Source organism: Musca autumnalis, unplaced genomic scaffold (genome assembly GCF_047663935.1).
Source record: "Musca autumnalis isolate F117 unplaced genomic scaffold, ASM4766393v1 scaffold_2, whole genome shotgun sequence".
Taxonomy (NCBI): Eukaryota; Metazoa; Arthropoda; class Insecta; order Diptera; family Muscidae; genus Musca; species Musca autumnalis.
Window position 1 is genome coordinate 151,272,346 of NW_027411755.1, and position 22,877 is coordinate 151,295,222.

General features: G+C 34.7%; 1 protein-coding gene and 1 long non-coding RNA gene across 3 annotated transcripts in view; both read left to right on the top strand.

Moving 5' to 3' along the window:
• The first annotated feature begins 5,463 nt into the window (after positions 1 to 5,463).
• On the top strand, positions 5,464 to 17,617 carry LOC141394737 (uncharacterized). Its single transcript, XR_012410482.1, has 2 exons — positions 5,464 to 6,330; positions 16,909 to 17,617. It is a non-coding gene; the product is annotated as an uncharacterized lncRNA (long non-coding RNA).
• Positions 17,618 to 17,691: 74 nt separating this feature from the next.
• Positions 17,692 to 22,877, top strand: part of Hr38 (Hormone receptor-like in 38) — a 214,961-nt gene continuing 209,775 nt past the window's right edge. The window contains exon 1 of one of the 2 annotated variants that reach the window (XM_073969553.1): positions 17,692 to 17,850. In XM_073969553.1, coding sequence (XP_073825654.1) covers positions 17,835 to 17,850 — 16 coding nt within the window. In that variant the 5' untranslated portion in view covers positions 17,692 to 17,834. Of the gene's footprint in view, positions 17,851 to 17,961; positions 18,933 to 22,877 lie in introns of those variants that run through there. The other variant, XM_073969552.1, reaches the window with a different exon arrangement.

A 22,877-nucleotide genomic window follows, 5' to 3' on the forward strand; every position in this document is an offset into this window, starting at 1 on the left:
CGTGCCAACTCCAGTAAACCCAAAAGCGTAGGGTTCTGACGGAACCTCCATGGCAATGCTGAAACAACTGGATGAGACGGGAGTCGAGTATCCCACCAAAGTTCTCAACTGTCGTTACCCATCAAGAGCGTTTCCGAAGTCTGGCAAATGGTCAAGGTGGTCCTGCTAATAAAAGCAGGCAAGGATGCCAGGTGAATCGAACTGAGCGATTTTGCTTTTGTCGCCCGTGGCGTAAATTGTTAAGGCATTACTCATCCCCAGCGCCAGAAATATCTGTCCAGTTGTCGATTATCAGCATGGGTTCCGTAAACAGCGCATCTCCACACATGTTAGTTGAGGACTCAACCAGGGTTTCGGAGTCGACGTATTTTTGGCTCGACTCCGACTCCGACTCCAGACGAGTTTTTTTTCACGACTCCGGCTCCGACTCCGGGTCGACTTCGAGAGTGAATTTCTATACCACTAAAAATGAATAATATGTGTAAAATTTTTCAACTTTTTCCTATATTTTGGCCTACATAGGCTAATGTGTTAGTTTTTCCTTACTTATTCATTAGAAAGGGCATTTGTTCGAATACATTCGAACATATCAATACTGTTTCTGTCGAACCTTACATTGAAAAATAGCAAAGTTAGAAAGTTTTTGTCGGTTTTCCTTTTTTCCACGAGTATATTCTGGACGGAATTCTTCCGCGTGAAAAAAATCTTTAAGATTTCAAAATATGTGAAAATGAAGGGGCAATACAAATTATAAGGACTACATGCAATTAAGCAATTCAAACTGGATGTAAGCCAACATTTTAGTGTGATTATCCTTAAAAGGAGACCCCCAGTTGTAAAGTTCAATAAAAACCATTTCGAGAAAACTACGTAACTTTTTGGCAGATTTTTTTCTTCACCTGAAAGAGAAAAAAAAATAAATTATTTTTATTTATTTTATTATTCATTTCATAATATAATTTACTCGTATAATTGATTTAAATTTTTTAAGAAAATTAAGTACAAAATATGTAGTAGACAATACAAATCGAACTATGTATAAAATTTGCATTCGAACCTATTTTAAATGAAAAATTCTGCCTGCAGGAAAATGTAAAGTAAGAAAATAAAAAGTTTTTGTTAAAATTTGCAAATACTTTCTGAATAACGAAATGTTCAATATTTAAAAAAAAGTGTTTGTTATAACTTGCAACACTTTCCGAAAAACAAAAAGCATCGCAGCACAGTGCGAAATATGGGAAGTTTAGTGGAACTTTAAGGAATTTTGAAAGTACATAAAATTGATTACATTTTTATTGAAATCGTTACCTAAGAATTCTACTGCAAATAAACCCTACTCAGTTTGGCGATTTACTCCGCGAAACGACTTAAAAAATGCAATTAAAAGATGCACTTTTGTTTTCTACTTTTTTTTCAAGAAATTGATTTTCTCTTCATTAAAAGATAGTGGAGTCGCGAGGACAAATGGTAAGACAGTATGACATGATTTCTTTTTTATAATATTTTACAAAACAATTATGATATTTTACTCTTAAAAAATGGAAAAAACTCTTTTTGTTATCGTGCAATTTTAATCGGAAAGAAGTGCTATTTTTGAAGTTTTCAAAATATTTTTTTTCATGGACATTTCGAAAGCGATTTCCGTATATTCCCGTGTTGAGATATATATAATTTGAAAGATTGGATCCTCCTCTGTTCGCAAAGCTATAAAACAGCTGCGGAAACGTGCGGTCTTCGGAAGTATTCAAGGTTTTTTTTAAGATTTCGGAAATTTCATTTAGTTGCATTTTCCAAAAGTGAAAGGATAACCCGATAATGATCACCATTGTTGACTGTGTTTTGAAGAAATGGACTCACTTATCCTAATAAAGAGGATATCTGGGATATTAAGAATAATCTCGCAATTTTTCATAGTTTGGACCTGAAAATGTTAGTGACTTATGTATGTATAGTGATACAGTTTTTAATGCTGTGCAGGAAGTACCAATATACAGTGAAATTTGTAATGAAGTGCCAAACTGAACATAATCTGAGACAAATAAAAACTAATAGGCCGTTTACATATAACCGGGTTAACCCAGTGGGTCTGGGTTTCAAATGCCATTTCCATTGTGTATACTTCAAATAAATCCTCATAAAGAAGGTTAACCCTGCAAACAACTATAATATAAACGCCGTATTATACAAATAATAACATATTACTCCTTTATAAATGTGTAGCGTTGTGGGGCTACACCCAAACGTGGACCTACAATGACATTTTTTGTTTAAAGAGGTTTTTTATTCACCAAACTCTCAATATTTACATTTGCACCAAAATCGTTAGCAATTTTTGTCTTTAACCTTGATAATACCTCGAATGGAGGACCCGTTATATGGGGGCTATACCAAAACGTGAACCTACTTTGCTAATATTTCATACAGAGGTTTCCTATCCACGAAGACCATAAAATGCCAAAATACAATCAAATACGTGGAAAAATGTGCCTGGAACCTTTAAAATATATCCTATCGGCCAGAACCGTACTAGATCGCAAACCTATGTTGGAAATAGTTTGTACATAAGTTTTCTACCCGCTGAAAACGCAGTATACAAATTTGCAGCAAAATCGATTGAAAAATTAATGTAAAACGTAAAAACGGCAGCCGCCGTTACATGAGCGCTACAGGAAACCCAGGTCTATGTGGCCCATATTAAGCCCCACAGTACCCATTAATATAATAAAAATTTTTGCAACATTTTATTAATCTACGTCCTTTCCACTAAAAGTTATTAGTAAAGTTCCGCTAAATTGTTCATATTTCGCACTGTGCGCAGCCGAAAATATTATTAAAAAAATCGAGCGATTTTTTACAAAAATATTTTCACAATTTAAGAAAATAAATAGTTTTTGTACAAATTTTAAAATATTTCCTGACGAAAAGCGACGCCAGCGCTTTTTAAGAAGATAAAAGTTTTTGTAAAACTATTCCAATACTTTCAGAAAAACAAAAAGCGCCTCATGCGAAAATATTTTTAAAAAATCGAGCGATATTTTACAAAAATATTTTCACAATTTAAGAAAATAAAAATTTTGTAAAAATGTTTAAGTACGTTCTGGAAAAAGAAAGGCGCGGCAGGCGAAAAATTTTTTTAAAACAATCGCGCGATTTTCTTATCAAATATTTTCACAATTAAAGAAAATGCAATGCAATCCAACGCTCATACTAAGGCATTATCTTTCCGATCGCCTTAAAAATGTTACCACATATTCTATGCTGTTTATACTTTCTACTTTTTCTGAAATTTATAAGTAGGGATCACCCCATAAACTAAAATTCATCATTTTATTGAAATATTTGAGATATGTATATTGTGTGTGTGAGATTTCATGGGATCCGTCAGGTTTCTCAATTGATCTTGAATTCCATTTTGTATCAAATTGTATTCAGTAAGATTTCCCATAGAGACCACAATGTCTTTAATAGAAGACAAGGATGACTTCTCATAAAAAAACAAAATGAGAATACCAATAGATCTTTGTGAGAAGACCAGTAAGACTTCTGACGAAAGAGGTTAAAGTTCCAATCTTAATTCGATTGTCATAGAACTTTACTCTTGTTTGCAAAAAATGTAAAGAATCAATTGGAAAAACAAAATAGGGATGAACAGACTACACTTCAGAGGCTAGTAAATATCCTGTGAATTGTCCTTTAACTTAGTATAATATACCGTTTACATATATGTCTTCTTATACCTTTCTTTTAAAATAATTAATGATTTTTTTTTTTTGATCAACTTATATCATTTCAAATAATTAATAATTTAAAAAAAATGTTCTTGTTCCAAATTTAATGTTTTATTTCTATAACGTGGAAAACATTTTGCACGGAGTCGGAGTCGAGTTATTTTTTTTTTCTCGACTCCGACTCGCAGACTCCGACTCCGAAACCCTGGCCTCAACCAGTGCATGCCGTGTTATAGAACATTGATGGTGGCGCTCGACTTATTAAAAGCCTTTGATCCTGTCAAGCACTCCACCCTGTTTAAGGACATTAAGCCGACTACTCTCCGGTCAAGTTTGAAAGGTTGGATAAACAATTATATGTTTGAACCCCAGTCGTACGTGGAATTCAGGAAATATAAGTCCAAGCCCATGCATGTGATTATACGATCTTGGCGGCAGGTACCTTCGCTGAAATCATTGGTGAAAGCATTTCATCCTATCAAGCACTCCACGCTGTTTAATGACATTGAGCCGATTACATTCCGGCCAAGTTTGAAAGGTTGCATAATCAATTATTCGTACGTGAAATTCAGAAAAATAAGTCTAAGCCCCGTATCCACCCTCTCCAGATGACATTGCAATCGTAACGTATGTGGGTGAGTATACGATCTTGGCGCCAGGTAACTTCCCTGATGTCATTGGTGAAAGGTTGAACTCCTATTCGCCACTAATTCTACGGCCACTCTGTTCACCACATGGACTACTCTGGTGAAAATTGAGTTTAATGTCATGGTCGATGGTCGCTTTCGACAGCATGTTCACGTCGCCAGCGCATAGTACTGCTGTCTGCGACAAACAAGATGTAGGAGCAAAGTCCTCAAGTCCTTTGCCGGCAGCACTTGGGGTGCAGATAAAGAAACCTTGTTGATCACATATAACGCGATATATCGGTCGGCGCCAGTGTGATTCGCGAATATAAGTCCAATGCAATGGAAAATATTCAAACTTGTCAGAAAGCCGCTTTGAGAACTGTAACAGGATGCCTCCTCATGTCTTCGGTGGACCATCTACAGGAGGAGGCATCGATTTTTTCAGTACAGCAACACAATGGCATGTTTTCGTTGCAGTACTTGGCCAGGGGTTACCCTGAGTGCCATACTAATCACCATATGGTGGATAGGATGGATCTTCATGATCTAGAAAGAGAGGTCCAGCGTTACAAGCTTTCACGCGGATGCTGAGATTTGCTCATAGACCATCTACAAGAGGAGACAAAATTTCTTCTAGTAAAAAACGCCAAACCTGTAACGGCAACACTGCTATGGTTTTTGCTTTAGTGCTACCCCATGGTAGATAGTGAGAGTGTTTATAACGGTGAGTAATGTTTCTCAGTTTGTTTTGGTTTTGAAGCTTTTGCAAATGCAATTCATTGGGGGTATTGAGGTAGGTAGGTGAGTACAATGCAAATAATCTAACATTACTTACGGTTTGTGCTCTCGCTCACTTTTGTGCTCTCTAGCTCTCGGCTAGAGTGTGTGCTTTTTTGGTCATGCACTCAGACAAGATATCATCAAAAACACAACTCTTGGAATCCCACCAAGAAATAGCCAAGCCATAACAATCATAGTTAACGTCATTGTTTGTGTATTGTCTCATCATCCTACCAACCATCACTGTAGCTAGCTTTTGCCGTCACCATCATTTTCATCATCATTAATCCTCCTCCTCATGCAACGGCACGGAACTTTTGAAAATCGTCATTGTTGGGGTTTTGTTGTCGTCGTCGATTCGTTTGGCAAAAAGCAATGCGCCGCATCGTGTGCTTGCTGGCTGGCAGGCTGACTGGGTGGCTGTATGTGTGAATGAAACCAAAATCAAAAACACACCGCCAGCCAAACGGTAAAGTGAATATAGTCGCGTGTAACCGTAAATATAAGTTCAGTCGCGTCACAGACGCCGCGTTGTTAACACATACCGTTAGATGAGCACGAAAATTGCAAAACAATAAGAAATCAACCAAATAAACAAAATAATAAACTAAATTATAGAATTTAAAAACAAAAATATTAAACACAAGAAGTAGAATTTTTATTTACCCCGCAAAAGAGAAAAAAATAAATAAAAACGTCACTTAGAACCGGAAGTGTGTTAAATTGTTTGTAAAAGTAAAAGTTTAATTTTCATGAATTAAATTCGAAAAAAAATTCTCAGCTTGGCTTTAGAACACTTTTAAAGTGTTGCATTAATGCGTGCGTAAATTAGAACAAGTGTAAACGAACGTATGAGTGATATTATTTGTGTGTGAAGTTACAGTTCCACATCAATGGCTCAAAACATATCATTTAATAGAGGCAATTTAAAAATAACGGTGCTTTAAGCATAGCAAATTTATAAAAACAAAAATATTCTAACAACAATGCAATCAGATATTTAGAAGCTTCTTAGTGGAAACCTACAAATCATATAAGGTTATAAAGGATTAACAAACAAAAAGTACACAAAAAAGGATACCTTTCGCTAATTTTGTTGCTGTCCTGCATATGCTTATATATAAAATATCACATCAACTGGAAATAACTAAATTTTTGGAATATATAACGAAAATCATTATTACAAAAAGAATGTAAGTATTTGTGTGCACATTAAGAAAGTTTGTTCACCTGTGCGTATGTGGGATAAATGTTTATGCATATGTGCGTATAAGTTATATTATTAAGGAATTTGATTGCTTTTATGTGCGTATGAGTAATATTATTTAAATAATTTATGTTTTTTAACTACATTGGAATAACGAAGAACTACTGTTTTGTAATCAAAAGCATGCAAGTGAAAATGCACCAGCTTGTGCGAAAATTAAAAGTTGATAATGTGCGTATGTGTGTTATATCAGGATGTAATATGGACTAGTTAATAATTTGTGTTGTGCTGTTTTTCCCCACTTCTGGCCATTATAATAACGGATTGGACGTATATGTGTTATTAGAATTTTTTCGTTCAGTGACCAAATGCATCATATGTCAAATTGTATCCCTGGATATTCTTTTTGTAATATGTACCAGTATCGGTAAGCAGTTATTTAATTTGATTCCACATTTTCGGTACCATATTTTCCTTATTTTCAAAGTAGTGCATTAATATACGTTTAAAACTGTAAAGGTGTTGTCGTTGTAAAATGATGTTAAGGTTCGGTGAAAACTTTACATTATAGCTTTAATCTAGGTTAAATTACAGTACTTATTTTAAGGATATGAAATTTCCTTAATTTTTATATTATAATTCCTCAGTTTATTTGACGATTCTAGATTGGTTTACAATATGATATAATAATATTAGGGCAAATTTGTTATTGTACAATAAAAGTTTTTTAAGGTTGTGTTTCGATACTTTATAGCGAACTTAAAGCTACCAAAACAAAAAATCTCAAAATATATACGGGGATATCTGGTTGAAATCAGGCCATTTAGCAAAAAGTGGTTTTTGATTTCCTTTATTGTTTGCTGTCTTGCTGCTTCCCAGCAAAACATTTCAGTAGATTCTCAATTTTTTTACTAAGAGCTCCAGACACATCGCGCCTTAAAAAGTCGAATTCTGTATAAACCACATTCAAAGAAATACCCATAATTTTCTTAATATTGGTCCATAATGTTTACAGTGGGGATGGATGCAATATTTATATCAATTTTTATCAATGATTGTACTCTTCGATTTTCTTGATTTTTTTTTGTATTAAACTAATATCAATTGCACATATATTAAGTCCCATTTGGTAGAGGGATTCGAATAATTAGTATTTTTTAGAATATCAAAATCCAAAAATGCAGAATTTTTTAAAAAGTTCAAGATAAATTCCAAAATAAAACAACAAAGCAAATGTTTTTTATACCCTCAGCATTTATGCTAACGAGGGTATATCGGCCTTTTTGTAGAAAATTTACTTATGTTGAAACTGAGGTATGGGGTATTGTAACTCGCGAATTGTTGTAATATACCATAACTTTTGAACGCATTTAGGTAAAATAAACTGTTTTAGTCCGATTCACCGATGGGTTTCCGAAAATAGAAATTTGAGCGGAAGCTGTGGTCGTTTTAATGTAAAAAAATAGGAAAAAATCGTTGAGGGAAACGATTTTTTTTAAGTCAATTTTCAATTAGTGGCTTTACAATACAATGTAGAGTATAATGTTCAAAGAAGAAGTTAAAGAACACACTTCAGAGATGAAGTTTCTAATGTATGATTTTTTAATATAACCACCGCATCAATCTCAAACGGATGCTGACATTTTGAAGACTGAAAAATTGGGTTTTTTGAATTTTTGCTCTAATCGGAACGCGCAACTGTACTCGTTTAAAAACTGATTATGAGATTGTAGTACTCGCGATTACGCATTTTTTGACGTATAACTCGGGCGTGTAGCCTTCAAAGGTTCACAACAAATTCAGCTTAAAGTCGAAATTTTTGTGCGTATTTTTTTTTTAAAAAAACAGTTTTTTGGATTCAAAACTTACAAATGCCTTTCGATTTCAGTGGAAACCCGCGTGAATTTAGTTTTTTTACGTTCTGAATGTAACAAGCCTTTGCGCGTCTAAATCCATCCACTAGATCGGCGGATATGATACCCCTCAAATTTCGAAAATATGCAAAAAATATTTTTGAAAATATCGCGTATTTAGACGCGTTTTAGATGTGTTATTCCTACTTAGATAAATAGAGCGAAACACATATTTAAAATGTGCGAAAACAGATATTGAAAAACGTTCGCGAATCTGGAGATATAATAGATTTTTTCTAAAAACTGAGTGCGATGCTTCATCCACGGTTCTTGATGGATCGCATTGAAATGACATAGGATGATGTATTTTTTAATGGTGTTCATTGAAATCGGATGCGCATAAAATGCAAATGTACTTCGTGGAAATTATGGGCATTTTACTGTTTTTTGCACCCTAACATGCAACTGATGCTACATCGTGGTCGTCAAATGGAATTTCACAAAGTGTATATCAAATAAGAGGGATTGATTCGCTGTTTTGGAAAATCGGATGCGCATCTTGTGATTTCCACTATTACGCGGTTTCTATGCGTTTCAAATGTTGTAATATTCAATATAACATTATTTTAAGGTTATGCCACAATTGGAATTCCTTGTGATTTAATATAATGTTCTAAAAATATTCGCCAATAGGAAAACTATAAGTGAAAAAGTTGTTGCAACGGAATATCTTCATTATTGCGTGAAATTTGGACGAAAATGACGAAGAACTCAATCAGTTTTTCTTCAACATTTCCTATAAAACCATAAAAAAATAAAATTAGAATAACATAATTTTTATTTTTTTCGTCACATTTTCATTGTGTTTTTGCAAATAACACGAATACTATAGCTCCAAACTTCACGACTTATGTTTCATTTTATTCCTCACAATGTCCGGATGCTGCTATAATTTTTTTATATATTTTTTTGTAAGTATAAGCGCTATTGTTTCAATAATATGTTTGTAAATACGTGAAATTATTTAACAAATTTAATTTTTCGCGAATCCATTGAAACTTTTTGAATTTATTTTTGCATATTCTCAAAGGGTGCGAATTCAGTTAACGACAATTGGATATAACAGCTTACTATATTAAGCCGCGATTTTTTTAAAAATTTTTCTAATTAGCATAATTAAAACGGTCATATCTTTTGCGCGCAACAATCAAAGTTGGTAACGAAAACAGATTTGGAATGACGATTTTTTTCTTAATCTATGTACCAAAAATCATTGATGTAGTATCAAAATTTTTTTTTAATTTTTTTGAAATGGAAAAGACGATTTTAGAAATTTTTGTCGATATACACTTTCATACGGGCAAAATGTGCCTCATCGAAATAATGGTTTTAGACCCCAAGTATGTTTGGACGAAATGTGTTTCAGACAATTTGGAGTCGATTGAGCAATGTCCGTCCGTCTGTCTGTCTGTCTGGCTGGCTGGCGCGCACGATAACTCTCGAACGGATGAACCGATTCGGTTCAAATTTTGGCTTTCGTAATATTTTGACCAAACTTAGTTTAAGTTCGAAGATGAGCTATATCGGTCCCCTCCTTCCGGTACCTCCCCCACAAAAATTCAAAAATGTTCGGAAAATTTGTGCGCACGATAACCCTTGAAGGGAGTAACCGATTTGGTCCATACTTTGCCCATCGTGGAGCGTGTACCAGACTTAGATTAGGTTTTAATATGGACTCAATCGGTCCACTCCTTCGGGTACCTCCCACACAAAAATTTGGAAAAGTTCAGTTTAGGACCATCTCTCGAATCGCTTTGATTTTTGCTTTAGCAACTTGTATTCACTGCCCTCCATACGACGGTATAAGTTTCATCAGGGGCAAGTCCATACTTCCTGAGAAAATAGCATGAAAGTTGCAAAAAACCCCTATGACACCGTGTGAGGAGGTTGGAGGGCAAAATAACTCTCGAACAGGTCTGCCGATTCGGTCCAAAGTTTGGCCTTAGTAATATTTTGTCCAAACATAGTTTAAGTTCGAAGATATGCCATATCGGTCCACTCCTTCAGGTACCTCCCCCACAAAAGTTCAAAAATGTTCGGAAAAATTGTGCGCACGATAACTCTTGAAGAGAGTGGCCGAATTGGACCATACTTTACACATCCTAATATATCTAGGTATTCCAAAAAGTCAAGCGAAAAACAGAGAGGAATGGAGATCTTTTCTTAGTTCGGTCTATGGAACAAATGTTCTGTAATGGGCCAACTAAGTAAGTAAGTAATATATCTACCAGATATAGATCAGGTTCAAACATGGACTATATTTGTCCACTCCATCCGGTACCTCCCACACAAAATTTCGGATACATGTTCACTTTAAGACCTGCTTTCGAATCACTTTGATTTTTGTTGAAGCAACTTGCATTGCTGCCTCAATTGCGATGGTAAAAGTTGTTTCAGGGGCAAGTCCATACTTCTTGAGCAAACATCCCTGAAGTTGTAAAAAACCCCTCTGGTATCATATGTAGTGGCTGCAGATCCATTCTTTTTAGTATCTACTCCGCAAAACTTTTGATCTTTAATCCTAATCAACATTTTATCAGTTCAAATGTCCAAAATTTTTAAAACTCCCTAAATACATGAGTTTTTTGTGAAAAAATAGTTTCAATATACACAGGCTGAGGGTATATCTCTGCCGACTGATACTTTTTTACTTGTTTTTTTTTTTTTTTTTTGTAAAATGACAAATATTTCACACTTATATAAAAGAAAATTTGTATTGACAAACTTTAAAAAAATAAGAAAAATAATAGTATATAATAAGTGTGTCTGCGTACTGGATAATTTGTAATAATTATTACAAATTATTACTGAATGTTGTTTTTTTACACAAATGTTCAGTAAAAGAGAATGAATTGAGAAACTTGTATTGAAATTTTTATTACTGAGAACTTATAATTTTTACTGAAAGAATTTTGTTCAGTAACACTTTGTAGCTTTAGGCAGTTGTCAAAAATATTAATCAAATTGAACATTTTACTGAATGTTGTCTTTTTACTTTTTTTTATTTTTTCCTTTGAAAGAGTATAAAATGCTTTACTCTCTAAAAAGAAGTTACTGAGTAGTATTTACTGAGAAAGTACAAGGACAAACCTATTATTAATTAATATAATATTAATTAATAATAATATATAATAATATAAAATAATATAATATTAATTAATTATAATCTCTCTACCAAATGGGAATTAAAATTATTGTAATTAATACAAAAAAAAATTCAAGAAAATTGAAGAGTACAAGCATTGATACAAATTGTGCATTGATAAAAACTGTGCAAAATTTGTTTTATATTTTTGATTAGATAGTTGATAAAAACACAATAAATACAGCAAAACATTTTTTTATAACCTCCACCATAGTATGGATGGTATATTGAGTTTGGTTTTCCGTTTCCGTTCATTTGACATTTGGGGTTCCTAGTGATCAACAAACTTTTACTCCAAAAATTATGAGCATAGGTCCATGTTCACCTCCTGATATTCGGTATTTGGAGGATTTTAGTTACAATTTTTAACCGAACTAGCTGTAATTTGGCATTTAAGGTTTCCAGTGGCCACGAAACTTCTCCACCAAAAATCGTGAATATAGGCCCATGTTTTGGTAAGCCCGCATATAACGGTACCTCCCGATTTTCGGTATTTTGAGGATTTTAGCTACAATTTTTAACCGAACTAGCTGTAATTCGACATTTTAAATTCTCAGTGGCCACGAAATTTTTCCATTAACTATCGTCAATATAGGTTAAAGCTTTGGTATATCCCTCATATAACGGTACCTCCCGATTTTCGGCATTTGGAGAATTTTAGCTACAGTTATTACCCGAACTAGCTGTAATTTGGCATGTAAGGCTCTCAGTGGTCACGAAAGTTCTACACTAAAAATCATTGACATTGGTCTATGTTTTGGTATAGCCCCCCATATAACAGTACCTCCCGATTTATCGGTATTTTGAGGGTCTTAGCCAGGGTTTCGGAGCCGAGGTATTTTTGGCTCGACTCCGACTCCAAGCGAGTTTTTTTCATGACTCCGACTAAAAATTAATAAAATGTGCACAAAATTGTAATCTTTTCCTATATTTTGGGCTATATAGGCTAATTTGTTAGTTTTTCCTTACATATTCATTAAAAAGGGCATTCGCTCGAATACATTCGAACATATCAATACTGTTTTTGCCGAATCTGACATTGACAAGTAGCAAAGTAGAAAATTTTTGTCGATTTTCCTTTTTTTGCACGAGTATATTCTGGGCGGAATCCTTCGGCGTGAGAAAATCTTTAAGTATGAAGGGGCAATACAAATCGTAAGGACTACATAAAATAAAAACTATAAGCAATTTACGACCAAGTTTCAAACTGGATGTAAGCCAACATTTTAGTGTGCTTAGCCTCAAAAGGAGACCCCCAGTTGTAAAGCTCAACAAAAACCATTTTTCATGATTTTTTTCCGAGAAAACTACGTAACTTATTGGCAGATATTTTTCTTCATCTGAAAGAAAAAAATATTACCAAGTTTTGAGGCCGTCTACGTAACCTTGTTTTTATTAAAGCATTTTGCGGTGCCAACTCTATCTCGAAAACCAATTGTCATATATTTTTTGACCGATTTCGAGAAAAACACAGTTTATATGCTGCATACAAAATAAAATAAATTGTTCCCATCCAACGTTCATACTGAGGCAATATTGTTCCAATCGACTTAAAAATTTGACCACATATTCTATGCTACTTATACTTTCTACTTGTTTCTGAAATCTCCCCTTAAACTAAAACTCAGCGCTCACATTTTGAACTTTGGTGTGGTGTGGATAATTTTATTGAAATATTTGAGATATATTGTATACACCACTCAATTGAGCCGTTCAGTGCACACTTCGACTAACTCCACTTTTTGAAAAATTTGAGATTTTAGTGTCAAAGCCTTTGATATAGCCATATCTATTTATGATTATAATATCTTTCCTGAACAATAAAGATGAGCACCTTTAAATAACAAGTTTTTTTTGACCACTGAATAATATGCAATTTTTTTCAGTGCACACTTCGATTAACTCCACATTCAAATGTAGCTCTGCTCTCAACATGTACATTTTTAAAATGCAATGCTCTTTCGGCTTTTGTCGAAACCATAGATGGCCTTCAGGAAATTATGACGTATATGACATACATTTTTGATGTATATTACATACGTCGGAAACGTCGTAAACCTAACCATGAAGAATGCCGCTAACATAAAGCTAACATGAAGTAATTACAAATATTGTTTTATAATCGAATTGCAAATATTAATTTGTATGTAAAACCTGTAATATATGTGTATAAAACTAAGTTTTTCGTTAATAAAAAAATTCAAGACCTAACTTTATTACTTTTTTCAGTGCACACTTCGATTAACTCCACCATTGCTACAACATTACTAACGATTGTTTGTTGACTATTTTTTTTATTTTATTTTATATACCGTTAGATGAAAGCTATACCTGCTATTATGCATTCTACATTATATATTTGAATCCATATTATCAGGGGAATTTTAAAAAACAATATACATTTCATCATTGCTTTTCTCAACTTTTTGTTTTATGGAGTTAGTCGAAGTGTGCTCTGAACGCCTCAATTAGGAAACGATGATATTTCGTGCATGAACATTTTCTACAAAAATGTTGCTAGGAAAATTGTATGTAGGGTCGGTCCACTAGGACAAGAAATCGACATTGTCATGTTTTCATTGTCCTTTATCACTTTTACCCGATCATTTCTCATGAAAACTCTATTATGCATTTCATTGAATTTCGTATACGCAATTGATTGTGTAGAAAACTCGGATCCGGTTATTTGAATGTCTACATCTAAAGCCCTCATTGAGTATATAATGAATCCTAGAAGCAAGATTCGCCGTTTGTCAGACTTCTGAGTTATAGCGGGATGAATCTGTCGTTAACCAACAACGAATTTATGATGCCTAATTCAGAAGCGTAACCATCCGGACTTGATATATAGTTAATAGATCATGCGAAATTTACCGAAATACATAAACATACGTTTTTTTTTTTTTGAGAAAGTAACGGTAAAACTGATAAAGGACAATGAAAACGTGAGAATGTCGATTTCTTGGATATGGGAAACCTACATATAATTTTCGGTGGAACATTTTTGTAGAAATTTAATTTTGTTTTACTTTTTGAGTTCAAGAACAAAAAGGACATGGAAGAAACTGAGCTAGAAGGACAACATATTGGACAGAAAGGTTCCTCATTCCATTTAACTGAAAACATGTCATCTAAAAATGATGAAACAATATCTCCAAACAGAGATAGAAAACTATTTTCTCAATGATTGATGGGGGTCAATCAAAAAAATCATTATGTCATGACTCAGAAATTTCAGCTATGGTATCCTTTGGGGTTCCCAAAAGGAATTTTTCTCCCCCAGATCTTAACTTCCATTTTGTGTCACAGGGTATTTATTAAGAAGACAAGGATGACTTATAATAAAAAAACAAGATGAGAATACCAATAGACCTTTGTGAGAAGACCAGTAAGACTTCCGACGAAAGAGGTTAAAGGTCAAATCATAATTTTATGTAACGAATGGATCAACAAAATAGGGATGAATAGACTACACTTCAAAGAATATGTTATTTAACTTAGTATAATATATAATTTGCGTATATATTTTCTTATACATTTCTTTTAAAATAAATACTGATTTTAAAAAAGTTCTTGTTCCAAATTTAATGTTATATTTCTATAACGTGGAAAAATTTTGCCCGGAGTCGGAGTCGAGTTATTTTTATCGACTCAGACTCCAGCAAAATTGCTCGACTCCGACTCCGAAACCCTGGTCTTAGCTACATTGTTTCCCTGCAGTTATAACACTTTTCTACCAAAGATTTTAAAAGTAGGTCGATACATTGATATGCAACACATTTTTCAGATTAGATAATTTAGTCATTTGGGGTATCCATGGTCGAAAAATGTTTTCCACCTAAAATTGTGAAAAAAGCCAATTATTCCATTTTAATTAAGACTATTTTATGATGCAGGGTATAGAAAGTTCGGCCCGGCCGAACTTAAGGACGATTTAATTGTTTCAATTTGGACTAATATGCGCAGCATCAACACAGCAAGAAATAAAGGAAATAAAAAACCACTTTTTTCAAAGTGTCCGATTTCTCGCAGAGTTCCCAATTAACATTGTGGATCTATAAATAATTTGTTTCAGTATATATATAAACCTTCAAATGTCTTATATCGGGTTGATCCACTAACCACAATTTTAGCGAAAATGTTTGAACATTTTTGGGGGAGGTATCGGAAGGAATATACCGATATGGCCCATCTTCGAAGTTAAGCTAAGTTTAGACAAAATAGTACGAATGACAAATTTTGCATCCGATCAGCTGCTTCGTTCGAGAGTTATCGTGTGCCCACGTTCGAAATTTCATGTACCGATCGACAGGGGATCCAACGAAAAAAAACACCATTTTTGCCGCCAAGTTTTCACGCAATATCAAATGTTAGTTGGTGGAATAAATGCCCAAGGAATGTCTCTATCTCACGCACTGCGTTCTTGCATTACCCGTTCACACACGACTTATTTTTTTCTGGCACAACGGCCGTTTTTGGACGACCCTCACGAATTTCTTTTTTAGGCGAGTGACGGCCACGATTGAATTTATTAAATCAGTTTTTTAAAGTGTTGTAGGATCGATGCACTCTTGCCGTGTTTATCCACGTCGAAAGTTGTAAAACTGTCCTGAGTACGCCTAGGTTAAAAACTGTCAAAGTTCCCAAAAAAATGTCAAATGACGCCTGGCTACAATGCGTATTGCCTAGGCCAGAAGGTTTTTTAGTGACCCTCGTATGAGACACATATTTGACCGTATCAACGTGTATATACCCTTTTAACCTAAAAGAATATGAAAACAACAATTTATGCTCATCTTTTGGTACAGAGAAGTTTACTATTGAGAATTTCGAATGCGACATTTCAGGTAATTTGGTAGTCAAATACATATACATAACCATGAACCCCAACACAATTGAAATTTTGCATCAGAACGCTCGAATATTTTTCTGTTTATTTTCAGAAAAATTTGCACTGTCTCAAGGTTAAAACTATCTGAAGGAGCGTTCCAATGCTTTTGCGATGTACAAGTGAGTTGTTAATTATTGCATGGCAAAATTTTTTATTGGATCGGAAATATCAATCGTTTAGTTGTTATATGCCAAAATATTCAAGAAACGTGGATAAAAAACATCAAGTCTAAATCGGGAGGCTCGATTTTTATCGTAGATATATGGTCTAGTGGACTTTTGTGCTTAGTACAATCCCAGGAATCAGAAACGCGACGCTCCCTTTAAGGTTTTTCCCTCCACACAAATCGCCTCTGCATATGGTACATTTTAGAAACCTTGTCGTTCTACGATCGATTCAATGTTTTAGATTCGATGATAAACAGAAAGACATACATATAAACTTGAGGGTACTAATATAAATATATGGGTTTCACTCATTAATATGAACTGGTGAATGTCCACAGGAATTTATTTTGTTTTATCAATATAGAGACATATTTTTAAATAAATCCCACACATTTCTATACAAAACACTATTTACTAATAAACATTATTCTAATTCTTCTCATTACAGATTTACATAAAAATAAAACCAACATTACAAAACCCGGTGCGTATGATGTGATAAAGTGTACAAAGTTTCATGTGAATTGAATTTAAGAATTTCTTCTGAATTCTATCTCAAAGAAACCGGACCAACTAACTTCTAGCTTTTTATAACACTCAAAAAAAAAACTACGGACTTTAAAAAAGATACGATTTTGAGTAAATATTTATTGTAAATTAATGAAATATTTTTGTAAAGCTTTAACGGTGTTTATTAGTGCGTATAAGTAATAGAATTTCGAAAGAACCCTACAGCGTATGATTGATATACTGCGGGAAAACGTTAAGTATACTACGAAAGCCTTAAAGTAATGTAACGAATTTAACTAAAAAGAAGATTCATATATGGCAAAGGAAATTTAAAAATTTAATAATAACAACAACAGAAAGATAATAGAGAATGCGTGTGTATCAAAAGTCCTTGTATCTGCCTCCTAACTAACAACTACAAGCAACAATTGTGCATCTGTGTGTGAATGTGTATCTGTTGAAATAAAATGTCTGTAACACAAAACGAGAAAAAAAACAAGTCAGCTATTACGTCTTAGTGCTGACGTAGTTATCATAAAAAATATAAATGAAAGATAAAAAACAGCAGAAATAAAAAGAGAGAGCAATAAAGAAAAAAGAGAGCAAATTACAAACAAACGTGTGTAACAAAATGTAAAAAAGAAAAATCTCAATATTTATAGCGCAATACAAAAGAATAACAAAAACTGGATTCAAACACTCTACAAAAATTATCACCCCTATTTCAAGGAGTAATTCTGGTGACGACGTAGCTTTTCCTTGCCGTCCAGCATACAAAATCCGCCGTGCTGGAGCTGCAAAGCTATAAAGCGCGCCTGAGGGTTTTTCAACCTTCCACAGGTGTTTATAATAATTTTCTTTTCAATGCATATTCGTGTGTGTATATGTATATAATTCTGTGTGTTTATTTCTGTTTTGTGTATGCGTTCTTTTTTATTCACTCACGACCTTGATGAGCAGCAGCACACATCAACTCAACATGTAAACCTCTTTCTTCATTCATTTACATTTCACACAAACACTTCATGGATTTTTTCTCTTATGATTTATATTAAAAATCACCCACTCCCTGCCTGTCGTCCTCAACACATTTGTCATTAAAGAAGAAATTCCATAAAATGCGTAATCGTTTAGCTTCCTTGATTGTGGTTAAGCAGGAGCCTAATTCGAATAATTTAGTGGCATCTCAAACTAATTTGGGTCCACAATCCTTGGTCTATGGCGGTGCTGGTGGTATTGGTGGTCCTACGGAAATTCTCAACACCAACAATCATCACAATTTTTGCCATAGCAACGAATCAAATCAAACAAGCGATATAACTACTTCTTCTTCTCCATCGGGAGGGATAAACATAAAAACTGAAAATCATTTCTATGAAATCAACAACAACAACTTGCATCACAGTGATAATTACAATTACAACAATAACATAACAAACAATTCAAATATTCAGGGCAAAAACTTACCACCCTCGCCCATAACAGCCTCCAGCACACCAACAAATTTTATTTATCCTTGCCGTAATTTATTTCCGGATGGCTGTGATATATCACATCATCATAGCCATCATCATCATCTTCATCCACAACAGCAACAACAACCGCAGCAGCACCACCACCACCACCAACAGCAGAATAATAATTGTGCCAATTATTATTATAATCTCAATGATACACCCTCCCCAGTTACTCCTCCTTATTCGGCAACAAATGGTGATAAATTCATTTTGAAATCGGAACCATTACCCTATGACCATTCCGTATTGGATGTAGTGGCTGCAGCAGCATCGGCCACAGATAATTTGTGGTGTTTAAGTAATTTAACCTATCGCAAACAGTTGGGAAGTTTTCATGTCTCTGCTTCAGAATCGCCGGACCATAATTTCAATCAACACGGCAGCAGCAACAACAACAGCATCAGCAGCACTAGTAATGTGAATAGCAACAATAACAACAACAACTGTATGTATAAATGTCCTATTTTAGATTTATTCTTTCGGTGGCGGGATTCTAAGTTATGTGCTGCTTTTTTAAGACAATTTTCTGATAAATAACTCGACAGAAGTTGGTGAAATATTTCGATAATTTTATTATATATATTTTGTATGTATATTTTTTTACATATAAAAAATAAATGCCGAACTTCTTGAAGGTCACTCCGAAGCATTTCAGGTTCTCGTTTGTGTTGAGAAAATCTCTTTCTCAGTATTTAGAATAGTTCTTCACGTAGCTTTATGTATGGAAACGGTTGGAAATCTGTATGGAGGTAGTATTTTATCCAGTGAAGATGTTTCATGGTGATCTGCGGTTGGTCTTCAAAAAAAGAAGAAGACTCTTTTGCACCTTGGGGAAATATTGTACTAAAAAATCTTTTACTGGGTCCTCTAATTAGAAACCACCCGTTTCAGGTGGACTTCTGAATACAGGAAGTTCCTACAAATTGTCTTATATACAAAAGACCTTGGGAAGATTTTTTACTAAAAAAATTCTTTAATGGGTTCTCTAAATAAAAAACACCCGTTTTACGTAAACTTCTGTATACAGAAAACTCCCAAAAATTGTCTTAACTCGGAAGACCCCTTCGAGTTACTCCTACATAAAGAAACAATCTAAAGGTGTCTTGTCCATAAAAAATACCTTTTCAAACTATCTCCAAAGTGGGTCTAGTATATAATTTCGATTGTGTTTTATAAACATAAGACATCGTCAGCTCGTATTTTTTATTGACCATTCGGAAGTTTTTACAATACGCGACAACTTAAACTGTAATGTATAAATTAAATTGCTAACACAAAAAACACTGCGTGTGGGTTTCTATAGAGAGAAAATTCCTTCGTATGGTCTGTTCCATACAAAAGACACCATCAGATGGCCTTCTGTAAATTGAAGACAAATTGTATTGGAATTTTATATACAAAAGGCACACTGGAGACCCTTTAGCAGACCCATTCCGGAGATATTCTACAGAAGACCCATTCCGGGGATATTCTTCTTTAAAGGGTTTCTTCAGGCGGCCTTCATATATCAAAGACTACTCAAAAGGTTCCCCACATTCTACGAGGGCTGAACTATAACTATCTGGCCTAACAATAAAAACGCGAATATTTACCATCAAAAAACGATTTTATTGTTTTCTTAATTAGTCTCCAGTATGATTTATATACTTTTTCGTGCGCTCAAACCTATAAAAAACATGGTTTTTGATAGCTTTTACAGCATCTTCAGGCAACAAAAATCGTTGACCACGCCTTTTTTCTTAATGTGCTGGAATCAAATGAAGTCATTGGATCCCTGTACGACGGATGACCCATCAATTCCACGTTTTGTCCGGTCAAACAGGAGCTGGTTTGAATTTATGTGTGAGAGCCCACATTGTCATGATGCAGAATGATTTGTCTTCTCTTTATCGTTTTTCGAACTTCTCAGGAGACTTCAGGCAAACAAATTATAGTGTACCACTTAGAATTAACCGTCCTATATTTCTCAAGCCATATAGTGACCACACGGTCAGTGCTTCTTACATGAGCAACTTTCGTTCGATTTGGCTCGCTTTCGAAGACGCAAACGACCGATTTCTGCTTTGTTGTGACGATCTTATAAACGTTGTTTGAAGCACCGCGATCGATTTTATGCTCAATTTCTTTGAACCAATTCACAGGAGCCTTTTTGAGCGATTGCATCATTTTGCTGGGTCTAACAAAAAACAAGTAAAAAAGTATCAGTCGGCTTCGCCGACAGAGATATACCATCAGCCTGTGTGGAGACAAACACTTTTTCCCAAAAAAACTTATGTATTTATTTTGTTTTCCAAAATTTTGGGAGTATGAACCGCAAAAAGTATGGATTGGATTAAAGCTCAACAATTTGCGGGGATAGCGATAATAGGGGTTTTGCACCATACTTGCCTACGACAAACATAATATCGCTGTAAACAGGGCCACTAGGAAAACCTTCGGTAACAATTTCCTCGAACAAACCCTTAACCCCACAAAAATTTTGAACATTTGTGTGAGTGGTACCCAAGGTTGCTGCGTTTATGAGATATCACGCGTACCATTTTAGCAAATATTTTCAAGCTTTTGTGGGGGAGGTACCGAAGGAGTGGACCTATAAGCGTCACCTTAAAATTTCATCTAATATTCCAAATATTACGGTATCCAAAGTGTGGACGAACGCAGTATTCGGTTCGAGCTCTCCAGCCACTACATATGGTGGTGTAGGGGTTTTTACACGTTTCGGGCTGTTTTCTCAAGAAGTATGGACTTGCCCCTAAAAAAACTTTAACTGTCTTAATTGAGGCAGCGAATGCAAATTGCTTCAACAAAAATCAAAGTGATTCGAGAGCAGGTCTTAAAGCGAATGTAACCGAAATTTTGTGTGGAGGTATCTAATGTAGTGGACAAATATAATCCATATTCAAACCTGATCTATATTTGGTAGACATATTAGGATGTGCAAAGTATGGACCAAATCGGTTACTCCAAGAGTTATCGTGCGCACAGTTTTTCCGAACATTTTTGAACTTTTGTGGGGGAGGTACCTGAAGGAGTGGACCGATATGGATTTTCTTCGAACTTAAACTAAGTTTGAACAAAATATTACGAAGGCCAAATTTTGCAGCGAATCGGCAGATCCGTTCGGGAATTATCTTGCGCTCCAACCACTACACATGGTGTCATAGGGTTTTTTTGCACCTTTAAGATTAAGGTATGGACTTGCCCCTGATGAAACTTGTACCGTCGTATGGGGGACAGTGAATACAATTTGTCACAACAAAAATCATAGCGATTCGAGAGCAGGTCCTAAACTGAACTTTTCCGAAATTTTGTGTGGGAGGTACCCGAAGGAGTGGACCGATTGAGTTCATACTGAAACCTCATCTTAGTCTGGTAGAAATTTAACGATGTGGAAAGTATGGATCAAATCGGTTACTCCCTCCAAGAGTTATTGTGGGCACAAATTTTCCAAACTTTTTCGAACTTTTGTGAGGGAGGTACCGGAAGGAGTGGACCGATATAACCCATCTTCGAACTTAAACTAAGTTTGGACAAAATATTACAAAAGCCAAATTTTGGACTTAATCGGTTGATCCGTTCGAGAGTTATCGTGCGCTCCAGCCATCCAGACAGGCAGACGGACGGCCATGGCTATATCAACTCCAAATTGTCTGAAACACATTTCGTCCAAACATACTAGGGGTCTAAACCCGTTATTTCGATGAGGCACATTTTGCCCGTATGAAAGTGTATATACCCTCGTTAGCATAAATGCTGAGGGTATAAAAATCCATTTTTGCGGTCAGGTGTTTATGCAATATCAAATGTTAGTTGGTGGAAGAAATGGCCAAGGATGCCTCTATCTCACGGTATTTAACATGGCGATCTCGAATTATCCGTTCGTGCACGGCATACTTTTTCTGTCACCGATTTTGGGCGACCCTCACGACCTCCGTTTTCGGCGAGTGCCTACCACGGTTGAATTCATTAAACCAGTTCTTCATAGTCCTATAGGATGGTCCTTTATCGACATACAAAGATTAAATTTGATCGATACACTCTTGCGGTGATTATCTACGTCAAAATTTGTGAAAAATTATTGGACGAACATGTTCACCAGTAAATTCCATTATATATATATATATATATATATATATATATATATATATATATATATATATATATATATATATATATATTATATATATATTTGGCACTAGGAGTTTCAGGAGGTCAACAAACTTCTACAGCAAAAATGGTGCACGTTTTGTTATAGGCCTCATATACCAAAAATCTTGTCCACAAAAAGTTGCCAAGATAGATCCACATTTTGGTATAGCCCCCATATAACGGTATCTCTTGATTTAAAGTATTTTGAGGCTTTTATCTACATTTTCTGACCGTATTAGCT